Source organism: Barbus barbus, assembly GCF_936440315.1.
Source record: "Barbus barbus genome assembly, chromosome: 11".
Taxonomy (NCBI): domain Eukaryota; kingdom Metazoa; phylum Chordata; class Actinopteri; order Cypriniformes; family Cyprinidae; genus Barbus; species Barbus barbus.
In genome coordinates this window covers 16,704,067-16,716,312 of record NC_136739.1, presented here as the reverse complement: position 1 = coordinate 16,716,312, position 12,246 = coordinate 16,704,067, and the positions used below count along the sequence as shown (strand labels likewise).

The 12,246-nt window shown below is 36.1% G+C and overlaps 2 protein-coding genes across 7 annotated transcripts in view; one reads left to right on the top strand and one right to left on the bottom strand.

Moving 5' to 3' along the window:
- Positions 1 to 959: 959 nt before the first annotated feature.
- Positions 960 to 12,164, bottom strand: LOC306876743 (protein associated with UVRAG as autophagy enhancer-like). Of its 3 annotated transcripts, XM_079428126.1 has the most exons (14): positions 12,075 to 12,164; positions 11,854 to 11,994; positions 8,983 to 9,017; positions 8,385 to 8,875; positions 7,731 to 7,899; positions 5,619 to 5,673; positions 5,401 to 5,533; positions 5,054 to 5,187; positions 4,164 to 4,228; positions 3,840 to 4,078; positions 2,201 to 2,262; positions 1,882 to 2,035; positions 1,660 to 1,750; positions 960 to 1,429 (listed from the first exon to the last, which is right to left on the bottom strand). In XM_079428126.1, the coding sequence occupies exons 2-14, from the start codon at positions 11,904 to 11,906 to the stop codon at positions 1,326 to 1,328; spliced, it is 1,785 nt and encodes a 594-aa protein (XP_079284252.1). In that variant the 5' UTR covers positions 11,907 to 11,994; positions 12,075 to 12,164; the 3' UTR covers positions 960 to 1,325. The 3 variants fall into 3 exon arrangements, with proteins under 3 accessions (XP_079284252.1, XP_079284253.1, XP_079284251.1); XM_079428127.1 differs by having other exon boundaries at positions 966 to 1,429; positions 11,854 to 12,164; XM_079428125.1 differs by lacking the exons at positions 11,854 to 11,994; positions 12,075 to 12,164 and adding an exon at positions 9,373 to 9,441 and having other exon boundaries at positions 966 to 1,429; positions 8,385 to 9,017.
- lrch1 (leucine-rich repeats and calponin homology (CH) domain containing 1) overlaps positions 10,326 to 12,246 on the top strand; it is a 57,406-nt gene continuing 55,485 nt past the window's right edge. For all 4 annotated transcript variants that reach the window (XM_079428123.1, XM_079428124.1, XM_079428122.1 and 1 more), the window contains exon 1: positions 10,326 to 10,723. In XM_079428123.1, the coding sequence (XP_079284249.1) occupies positions 10,495 to 10,723 (229 nt within the window). In that variant the 5' untranslated portion in view covers positions 10,326 to 10,494. The remainder of the gene's footprint in view (positions 10,724 to 12,246) is intronic.

Sequence of the window (12,246 nt, the reverse complement as noted above, 5' to 3'; positions counted from 1 at the left end):
TTACTTCAAAATTAATCTTTGTAAAATGTGTATGATCCCAAACATTTATGTACTAAACAATTTTAAAAAACGAAATCCTTATGAGCAATGTAATAATTTTTTCTTCAACTCTTTAAGTCAGCAAAACTGATTCAGAATTCTGATCAGTGCCCAATATCTCTTTATTTCCCAAAACAAGTCTAGCACACAAACGCTTTCTTGCGCATTTCTCTTCACGCAGAAATAGTTGTACTATTCCGGTTTATAATCTTTTCATATTTCATACATTTTGCTCTCATGTTCTGCTATATCAAAGACTAGGGACTTTGGCTATATCGATAGTCTAATGCTAGCGCTCGAGCTGTTCGTCTGTTTCTGAACAATTCAAGTATTCAGTTCGTTTCTTAACATCTACAACATTTTGAAATAGGCAATGCTGCTTTAACTGAGATTTATGTACGATGATAGATCACTGAGTAATAGACAGAAAGGCTTCAGTGCTGCTGATGACTTATGTCAGGATGGCCGAGCGGTCTAAGGCGCCAGACTCAAGGTTCAAACCTTCCTGTGAAGCGGGCTTTCTGGTCTCCGAATGGAGGCGTGGGTTCGAATCCCACTTCTGACAGCACATTTTGTGTCGAGTTATTAGTCCTTTAAATAATAGGATTCAGCTCTCTTTTTGAGCATTTGTAGGTGCCATTCCGATGTTCTTTTTCAACAAATTTAAATAGGACACTTTTTCTACTTAATTGCCAGTAGATTTTATTGTTTTACTCTTGACTCAGACTTTAAATCTTAAACATATATTAGTTTTAAATCGTAAAAAATAAAATGATTAAATAATAATAAATAAAATATTAAAAACCAATAATTTTTTATATTAAATAATATAAAATGCAAATGCATTCCATAATTTGAGATGTGGTGGAAAAATATCCAGTGGCGGAAAACGGAGGGGAAAAAAAAAACATTTGTATATTGTCAGGGAGAGTAAATGTGTACAGATGAATTTTAATATCCAAATTCCAGCTGTGTGTTTTCAAATCTGAGTGATCACATTCTCTGGCACTCAAATTAATCCTGATTCTCTGTAACCATTCAAAAAAATGAACATAATAGAGGTTGGCACGTCTCTGTGCTCACACTTGGCGAATAAAGCTGATTCTGATTCTGATTAATGGAAATGCAATGTACAACATAAAACAATATGAAAAATATATTCATCTATGCTTTACAAAATTACAGCATATAATACATATCAGTAGCTGAACATTCCAAGAGGTCTGAACACCTGGATGTTTTTACACATGCAGCTTTAAAATGCCGTGAGGGACATGTAGGAGAATTCATAAACTGATGTCTTCCTGAAGTCTCTTTTGTTTTTGCAGTCTGGTACATTTGGGACATGATTCATCACGGAAACATGAGATGTGGAAACAGGTTCTGCAGTCTGACGAAAAGAAAAAAAATCCAAGGGACAAGGCAACTATCATTTTATGAAATACAGGAATGGCCTTATACCAGCTTACTCTCATTAAGTTCTCATCTTCCACTGACTAATAAATGATTAAGCACAATAACCCAAGGTGGACAAAAACATTGCTTCCAAAAGTCTCAAGACTTTGACAGTAATTATTAACATAGTGTGTTGAAAATACTTGTAGTATGTTGATGTCTGACCTTGGCAGCGGGTGCAGGTGTCTCTCTGAAAAGGGAAAAGCACTTCCTCCCCGTGACAGAACTCACAGATAAAGCCTTTGGCCTGACACAGCTGAAGAACACAATAGAGACGAGGACTGTTAAACACTCTCAAACACTATCTATGTATACATTTATTATTTTATTTGTGGGCATCAACATGGAACAATATGGAGATGTCTGACGGTGTATAGTTGGACAAACCTCACATGTGTCTATGTGAGCGACAGCAAACTGCATCAATGCTTTCGCTATGGTACAGAGCTGACCCTTTTTTACCCTGATGAGGTCATGCATTGAGAAGAGGTGCAGTTCCTGCATCAGATGAGCAGGAAGTTGTTCAAACTCGTCAAGTACTCTGGTTAGAGAAACAAGTGTCAAAAAAGAAAAACTTACCCACACCCAACTTTCTGAAAGAAACATCATATACTGTTTGTTTTAAGACTATATTTAACTGCCAAAAATGTTCATTATGAAATCTCTGCATTTAAAAAGGTCAGAAACAAGAGGGCTGGTAAATCACCCAGCTGATCGTCTGCATGCGCTCAGAAGTTTTTTAATGGATATAAGTTGCTCCTGTAGTTCCTAAAATAAAAGATAACACAGAATTAATATAATGCTGCCTGATTGACATGAAATCATTAAAAGACATACAGACACTCTACAAAAAGCTCATGCGGAGGCCAAAAACCATCAAAGCACTTTGAGTCTAGTACAAAGTGAGAATATTCTTTTTCTTTTCTTTTTTAAATAGCTTTTTAATGCATAAATTACATTTGACTGAAATGCTTGTATTGATTTAGCATTCTGCACATGATAAAACTTTCATGGACTTTTACATTAACTGTTCCCTCCTGGTGTAATGAACTGCCCAACTCAATCCAAGCAGATGAGTCCTTAATATTTTCAAGAAATGGCTGAAAACACATCTCTTTCATCTTCATTTGACCCTCTAACTCTAGCACTCTCTACTCTAATGCTAATTCTAATTTTATCTGCGTTAAAAAAAAAACCCCCAAAAAACATGACCCTCTAACACTATCATTCCCTATTCTTTCTACTTATTTTCTTTTTATTTATTATAAATAATGACTTTCTAACACTAGTATTATCTATTCTTTTTCTGTTCTATTAGCTTGCTTTATTTTTGTATTTAAAAATTACCCTCTAACACTAGCATTCCCTATTCATTTTCTATTCTATCTACTTGTTTTCTTTTTATTTATTATAAAAACAAAAAAAGCAAAGAAACAAACAAAAAAAACCTTGCTACATATACTGTTAGGCAAAGACACCCCCCCCCCCCCCCCCCCCCATGTCCCCGCCCACGAACCCCACCCCCTACTGTCCTCTTCTTGGAAAACTAAAATATGGTCACCCTGTTATAATCCTTTAATGTTTTTCTTTTTTTTACATTATGTACACTACCATTCAGTTTTGGGGTCAGTAAGATTTTAATTAACACTTTTATTCAGCAAGGACACATTAAATGAATAAAAAGTGATATTTATAATGTTACAAAAAATTACAAAATTATATTTTAAATTATTGCTGTTCTTTTAAAATTCCTATTCATCAAAGAATCCTGAAAATAAATCTAGCATGGTTTCTACAAATATATTAAGCAGCACGAGTGTTTCAACAGTAATAATAATAATAATAATATGTTACTTGAGCACCAAATCAGCATATTAGAATGATTTCTGATGGATAGTGTGAAACTGAAGATTCAAGGCTGCTGAAAATTCTGCTTTGCCATAACAATAAATGAAAATAAATACAAAATAAGTTAAAATAGAAATTTAAAATTGTAAAATATTTTCACAATATTTCTGTTTTTACAGCATTTTTTATATAAAAAAGTAGTCTGGGTGAGCATTAAAAGCAAAGATTCTTTCAAAAACATTCAAAATCTCACTGACTCCAAAACTTTGAAAAGTAGTGTAATTAAAACCAGTTCATATCTAGATTTCCAAAAATTATGCATAATCACTCTCACTTCCTGCAGAGCTAACTTGAGGCATTTGATCAGAATTTATAGTAGATATAACAACGAATAAACAATAGGTAACTTTTAACAAGAGTACTTTAATGATTATTATTCTGTGATTAATATTACTTCTATAATATAATATTGCACCAGGGCAGAATGAAACACTCACTCTGAAACGCTGCAGCTCTTTGGCCTGACTGTACAGGTTCTTGGCCACACTTGTAAGTTTGAAGAGCGGTTGCTGCCATATAGAGTCCAGTAACTGTCTGGAGAAATGGCAGATCGGATACGATGCAAAATCCCAGTTATTCAGAACCCGACCTGGAATCACTGATTCCAAACTGCCGTGACAGCCATCACAAAAGTATCTACCCAGGTAGTCACAATACCGCAATTTCTTCATATACCCTTGGGAGAGAGTAGTGAAAGCTTAATGTCAGAACACTCAAAGCTTTGGATCACATGGCTCATATAGAAGCAGCTTTATACTCACTGGGCTCGATTTTAGTACCACAGCCTGCACACAGGAAGTGCTGGGAAGCAATAACATCACTGCGCCTGATTAAAAGATAAACAAATATTTACATACCCTTGTGAAAAAGAAATATGCCTGTATCAATGTGCACTTGTAGTGTACTTCTAATCTTAAAAATGCATTTTTAAAACGTAATATTAATGACATAAAAAACCACTTAAATGTACTTTAAAAGAGTACAATTTCATGACTGTTTCTTATAACACTTAAATATAATTTTAAAAAGTGTGCATTATAATGATGTATAATGAAAAGTTTGATTTAAAGAAATGTTTAAATCATGTAATTACATTTTTTTTGTTAAAGATGTACATTTTGTTGTGTTGACAAACAAACTATAGCATGTGTAAAAAAAATATTTGATTTTATTTTTAACTGTGGTTTGTTATTCAATATTCAATTTAGAGTAAATATATTCTAAATGTACTAAATTCCATGCAGCTTCATCATTGCAAATGCCCAATTGCAAATATATTTAAATACAAGAAATGCAAGTTTCAGTAGAAACAACATTATATTTTAAACTACTTAAAATCAGTAACCATACCATAAATCAGTATTTGGCAGTTATCAGTTTATAAAGTTTCAGTTTATAAAGTCCCAATTAAGTATGTCAAAAAAGCATTTGAAGCTACATATAATTTTAATATAAATAAGTAATAAACATTTAAATTAGAAAACATTTCTTTGGAAAAAATAAATAAATTTACATTCAGTTTGCACTTAAGTATATTCTTTATATTAAGTAAATGCTAAAACAGTTGCTTAAGTTTTTCGCAAGTGTAACACTGACCAAGAGAGTCCATCTCTCATGAATGGGATAATGTGGAAATGGTGGTCTTACTGACCTGTGTGTTGGTTGGACACAGAAGATGATCTGAAATCTGGGTGGAGCCCAGGTTAATGTTCCTCTCATTCTGGTCTTCTGCACAATCTCTTCAGTTAGACTGATCCTGTCATTTGCCATAACAGGGACAGAGACCTATGGAAAAGACAGAAGTGTGCGTGTTTTCATTTATTAGAAGTGCTAAATAAAATATTGTGAAAATTAATGTCCTTAAAAAAATTACTGTATGTCCTTAAAAATGTTTCATGTACACTATGTAGCAGATAAAGGGAGACGTGTGTCTGTTTCTGTGGCTGCACCTGTGTGTGCTCATAGCATGAATGTGTGTTTATGCATAACCATTCTCACTTCCTGCAGAGCAGAGTTGCGGTTGTCAGGGTTTAGCAGTAGCTCAGAGGGGAACCACTGCTTCCTGAACTCTGACACCAAATGGTGGGCTAAATCTTCAGCAGAACGCCATATTCTGGAGCTCTGTAGACAACTGCAAATAAAACAATCCTGGAATTGATGCATACAAAAACCAAACACAGTGACCTGAATTAGTAAGTGCCGAATTCACTGCATACCTCTGAAAAGAAGCCAGGGAGTGTCTGTTTGAAGACAGTTTGGGGGTGCTGTCATCTGGTGGAAATAAGGAATTTTAAAAAACGAAAAGAAACAAATACACTTCCTACAGTCATGGCCAAAAATATCAGCACCCTTGGTAAATATGATCAAAGAAGGCTGTGAAAAATGTATCTGCATTGTTAATCCTTTTGATCTTGTATTTAAAAAATTCACAAAAATCTAACCTTTCATTAGATAATAAGAATTTAAAATGGGGGGAAATATCATTATGAAATAAATGTTTTTCTCTAATACACATTGGCCACAATTAACGGCACCCTTTTATTCAATACTTTTTGAAACCTCCATTTGCCAGTTTAACAGCTCAAAGTGTTCTCCTATAATGCCTGATGAGGTTAGAGAACACCTGACAAGAGATCAGAGACCATTCCTTCATCCAGAATCACTCCAGACCCTTCAAATTCACAGCTCCATGTTGGTGCTTCTTCTCTTCAGTTCAACACACTCATTTTCTACAGGGTTCAGGTCAGAGGACTGGAATGGCCAGCAGAAGCTTGGTTTTGTGCTCGGTGACCCATTTTTGTGTTGTTTTTGAGGTTTGTGCTTGGATTATTGTCCGGTTGGAAGATCCAAACATGGCCCATTATAAGATTTCTAACAGTCAGTCACTTATAGATTTTTTTATCTGTTGGTATTTGATACAATCCATGATGCCATGTGTCTAAACAAGATGTCCAGGACCTCCAGCAGAAATATAGGCCCACAACATCAAAAATACAGCAGTATATTTCATTGTACACATGGGGTACTTTTTACCCCTGTGTTCACCAAACCCATTTTAAGTGTTTGCTGCTAAAATGCTCATTTTATAGTTTCATCTGACCATAGAAGCAAGTCCCATTTGAAGTTCCAGTCGTGTCTGACAACTGAATATGCTGGAGATTGTTTTTGGATGAGTGAGGAGAATTTTTCTTGAAACCCTCCCGAACAACATGTGGTGATGTAGGGGCTGTTTGACAATTTTTTTAAAGGTTTTCTGACCCCGAGACTCAACTATTTTCTGCAATTCTCCAGCTGTGGTCCTTGGAGAGTCTTTGGCCACACAAACTCTCCTTCTCACCGTGCATTAGGACGATATAGATACATGTCCTCTTCCAGGCAGTTTCGTAACATTTTCTGTTGATTGGACATTTTTATTTATTGCCCTGATGGTGGAAATGGGAATTTTCACTGCTTTAGCTCTTTTCTTAAAGCCACTTCACTAATTTGTGAAGCTCAGTTATCTTTTGCTGTGCTGCACATCAGAAATATATTCTTAGTTTTTTTCTCATTGTGATGATTAAGGGAATGCAATATTGACATAATGATATTTCCCCCCATTTTAAATTCTTATTATCCAATGAAAGGTTAGATTTTTGTGAATTTTTTAAATAAAAGATCAAAAGGATTAACAATACAGATTAATTTTCACAGCCTTCTTTGATCATATTTACCAAGGGTGCCAATATTTTTGGCAATGACTGTATATGACCAACAAGATTTTTCTTTTAATTTGCACCAGAATGTGAATAGATTTATGTGTAAAATTCACTAACTAGTAAACAATCTGCATGTTGGGGTGACATTCTTTTGCATTATGACTATTTAAAAATGCATTTATTTTATAATTAGGTAATTTGGCATACACTATTTTACATTATTGTACAACATTAATCTCTTGATCCACTACATTTGATAACTGAGAGATAAGATGGCACCAGTTGTGTTTATATTAAACAGCCATGGACGACACTGAAAATTAGAGAATATCTACTAAATGATTAAATATTTATCAACAGTATATTTATAAGTTAATTATATGCATTACCTAATGTTAACATTTGAACATTAATGTAAAATGTTACCTATAACTGCAGTAAAGTGGATTTCAGCAAAAGACTTTTCCAAAACAAAACACTTTAGAAAAGTAAAATACTGCAGAAGTACTGTAAATACTAATTAATGATGAGTTGTTAGTTTTAAACAGAGCAGGTCAGCATTATCTGATCTTTGGCACAACCACATCACATGTGGATGACACAGGGCTTTGCTGCAACTCAATCTGATCTTACCCTCAAACCCGCTGTCAAAGGAATAGATTGAGTCGGTTTTTGACGCATTTTGTTTTTCACATCTGTCTTGACGAGGATGAGTGTTTTTTAACTGCTGCAAACACACGACCCATTTCACGGCCTCCAGCATTTCCAGCACCATATCCACAACTACAAAATGAGCATTTTCCTGCACATAAACAATGATAAAAATACACACTTTACTTTGCCAAAATTATAACAAGACACATCTAAAACAGAAGCTGGATTTCCCAAAATGTTATCAAAAAGGGATCCTCTATGTACAGTAATTTATGAAACTTTACATATTTTGTTACCAATAAAACTTGTAATTATCTAGTTGTCATTTCCTTTCATTAATATTAATTTAAGATTAATTAAATATAATAAAAAGTACATGAACAATATCTAGTCTTAATATAATAATCTAAAAGATTTAAATACATAGACACAGACCTTTAGGGTTAAATAACTTCAGTTTGTTAGTTGACATTTAAGTAAAATGTTGACAGGGATCCTCAAATATTTAGGTACTGCTGAGGTTTCTTAGTTAATAATGCTAGAGATTCCACATGAAAAAGCTTAAAAAGTGGCTTGCGAAAATGATGCACTATATTTTTAAGTAAATTCAAGAAATCATTTTTTACAGTGTACCTGGTCCAGACTGTAGAGGTCTGCAGTGGAGTGATCTACATATGATCCATGTTTCTTAGCTTGGTCTGATCTCCTCTGACCAGATGCTGGTGGGAGGTCAGAGCAGGCTCTTCTTTTAGTCTTTGACTGGAAACCCTCATGTAACCGTCCAGAAACAAAAGAGTGGCTGCGAGTGTCCTGAGAGACAGGTGAAATTCCTGTGCACTGAATATCTGTGAGGAACTGTGTCTGTCCTGAAGGGCCCTTGGGTGAATCACAGTGATCAAGGTTTCTCTCTTTCTCTGAGCGACTGGACTCTACCAGTCTATGTGGAATTGAATAATTAGATTTCACAGTTGGAGAGATAGATAGTTCCCATATTGGAGGTGTCAAAGACAGACCAGACTGTTTTTCTGTCTCTGTGTTATGTCTCTTGCGGGATATGACAGGGCTGCTCCGGGGGAGATGGTACTCTTCCTCAGGCTCGAACAGGCCTGAATCCCATTCAGCGTCTGGAGAGTTACATTTGCACATTTTCAGTCCATCTTCATAAATACCATCATCATCATCATCATCAGTGCTGTCGGAGTGATTATCATTTAAATCAGAATTCACTAACCAGCTAACAAAGCCACAGCTATTACCCGCATTTGCCTGGAGGATGGGAGAGGAAAGAACAGTAAACACTCAGGGAAAAAGGTAAATCATTTTGGTTAAATAGTCTAGTTTATTTTTACCATCATTCTATACAGTCACTGAGAGAAACTACAAATCACTAAAATAATGATTGTTGTTCCATGTTGTTCCAAAGCTGCAAGACAGGTTACTCTTAGATCCAAAACAACACTTTGGGTGAACTATCCCTTTAAGATTCACAACTGCAACAATATGTAGGTTGGAAACTGTATCCGTGTTTCACAAGGATCTGACAGACAGCTGAGAGTAAAGACTCCGTGTTTGATTTTGTGATATTTGACCTAGTAAAGAGATAAAAACCAATAAAACTCACCATATTTCATTCGGGGAACTAGAAGTAAAGCTGCAGCTTTCGTTTATGACATGATCTGATAAGTCTCCAGCAGTTTCACTTCCTCAGTCTCTAAATATTAGCCAATGTAGGATTTCTTTAGAGAAGCAGAACAGTATCTAACTTGCTTGATTAGATGACCAATCTTATGGGGGGAGCATTCCACATATAACTAAAGGTCAAACACTATAACCTAATTGTTTTAACGATTTAATATGTTTTATATTTAATATGCCATAGCCTATTAATACAATTTCCTTTGGGTGTTCTTGTAAAGTCAGTTATTGAGGTCAATACAGTACACAATGTAATTACACAAGTCAGCCATATATTTTCAACCTTGATCTTAATAAATTTTTTTTTTTTTTTTACACTTTCAAAATGTTCAAAATGGCACCAATGCTTTTAGAATGGCACTGTTCTCCTCAGTCTGATCAATTCATAAAAATGTTAATTCATTTAATTGAATGAGTAATGTCAATGACTAAAATTTAATTTGGGATATGAAGCTATCAAAAAAGAAAAAATAATATGCACAGTTAACTTATGGAGTAAAATATTATTTTATTGTAGCACAGCACACAGGGTTATAAATTAAAACTCTAGCGTGTGCTGTATTATAAAATGATATTTTATTACATAAAAACTTAATATTTTACTTTCATATTACTATTTAGTTTCAAACTTTTTTTTCTAATTATGAGTTATAATAATAAAAAAAAAAAAAAAAAAAAAAAAAAGAGAACATGCATTTATTGTGTGCTTAACACCATTTGGTATAACAACAACCATGAATTCCCGAGAGCTGAGGCTTTAATAATTTATAATCCATTCAGTAAAGTTTTCTAACAGCATTCTGCTCAACATCACCATTTGTTGGCAGCTGCTGTGCACGTGCAGCAGATGGCGCTGCAGTAAAAGCCATCAATCCCGTTACTGGCACGAGCTCAGGTCCAAAAGCAAACTGCGCAGACGCGTTATGGACAGTCAGATAGCGCGCTAGGAGGAAATTCACCCACCGCTGTTGAGACCAGCACATTTTCTTTGGGATATAGCCGATAGCAGAGCCTTTCGACGAGCTTTTTTTTTTCCGACGGGGCGAACATGGCGACGCTGGGACCGGAGCCCCGTCCTCATTCCCAGCTGCCCTCTGCCGCATTACAGGCGAACCTGAGCGGACTGGGCTCCAACACGAACCTGCCTCTCAGCCGGGGTTTGGAGAGAGCTCTGGAGGATGCGGCGAACTCCGGATTTCTGAACCTCAGCACAAGAAAACTGAAAGAATTCCCCCGGACAGCAGCTAATTACGACCTAACGGATACGGTTGAAGCAGGTAAAGTGATGAAGTGATGCTGTATTTGTGTTTAGCACGCTGCGCTTGCTCGGTCAGATGCGCTTAGAATAGTTTCAAACGGGAATGTTTCCCAAAATGTGTTGTGTCGCATTTTGACCACTTAAAGATGTTTTGGCTTTTAAAACTTTCACTGTAGTCCTCTAACTCAACAGAACGCAGATGAAACGTCTGCGTCGGCATGTACATAAACGTTACAGTACATGCTGCAGACAGGACAGTGTCCTGGTGCTCTGTCGATTTGTGCTACCCTGTCAGATTTTCCTACCTCTCATTAAAACAGTGGGTTGTACAATTCGACAACAAAAAATGCTACCGGTTAAATTATGATTTATTAATGTTTACACCTACCACAACCCTAAACATACCCTTACAGTAATGCAGATGCATTAAATATTGTTGTTCAGCGTGAGAAAAAGGGCGACATATTGATGTGCGCATGCGCAGTAAGCCCCAGTAGGAAAATCTGACAGGTTGGATAAAATGTCAAGACACCGGGATAAAGAGAATTGGGCTACTTCAATTGTCTCCAGAATCATTATAAACGCCCAACACAGAGATTTAAGCAGGTGTGGGACTAAAGCAGTGGATATTATTACTGTCCATAATAAGACTTCCTATGTGACCAGCTTGTCCTCATACTGAGTACTATGGAAATCCCCTTGCACTTTTGATTTCATTTCCATCTTTGAAGACCAGCAGAACACACCAATGCCTATTAAATGAAAAGGAATGCATTTGTGTTTAGAAACCAGAACTCTGAAGGCTGATGATTATGGGATCTGCAGGGATTAGTTCTTTTGTTTACTTTTTATTGCACGACGTGAATAATTAACTTACGACCTTATTGACGTTGTTATTAAGGACACTCTCATGAGGAGACACTTAAAGTCTCATTTTAATCTTGAGTATATATAGTACTGCATCCTTCATATCTCCAAAAAGTTTTTCTTTTTATAATATTTATAAATAAAAGAAAAATACAGCTTTACGATTCTCTCCGAAAAAAACCGAGCTCCTGGAGGCGTGCTGTGTGGGCGGAGCTAAAGAGTGACGAGCACTTGAGCGCCGATTGAAAACAAAACCGAGACATTTGATGCCTTTTCACTTACAGTCTGAAGCTCTGAATCATGACCGGGGACATTAATAGCTGGGACTGCTCCATATTTCAGTATCAAACGATGTGCAAATCCAGCGTCCAAACGTGCATCAACAAACACTTGAGAAACTCCATTGCTGCCCTGAAAAACAAACTGCATGCACTGTTCACGTAACGCTGGGTTCTTTTGGGAAGCTAAACAAGGTTATCTTTCCCTCACAACCAAAAACTCACTTTGTTATAGACATTATTCCCGAGCGAGTCCTGTGCAGCAGTGCAGCCGAATGAAATGCGTGCGCGCTCCTCTCTAGCTGGTCCATGTGTGCACGGGCGCGCTCTAACGGGAGAAATGCCCATATAAGGAGTTTCACCGTAGTTTACGTCAGCAAGAGCCAGAAAGAGCCAG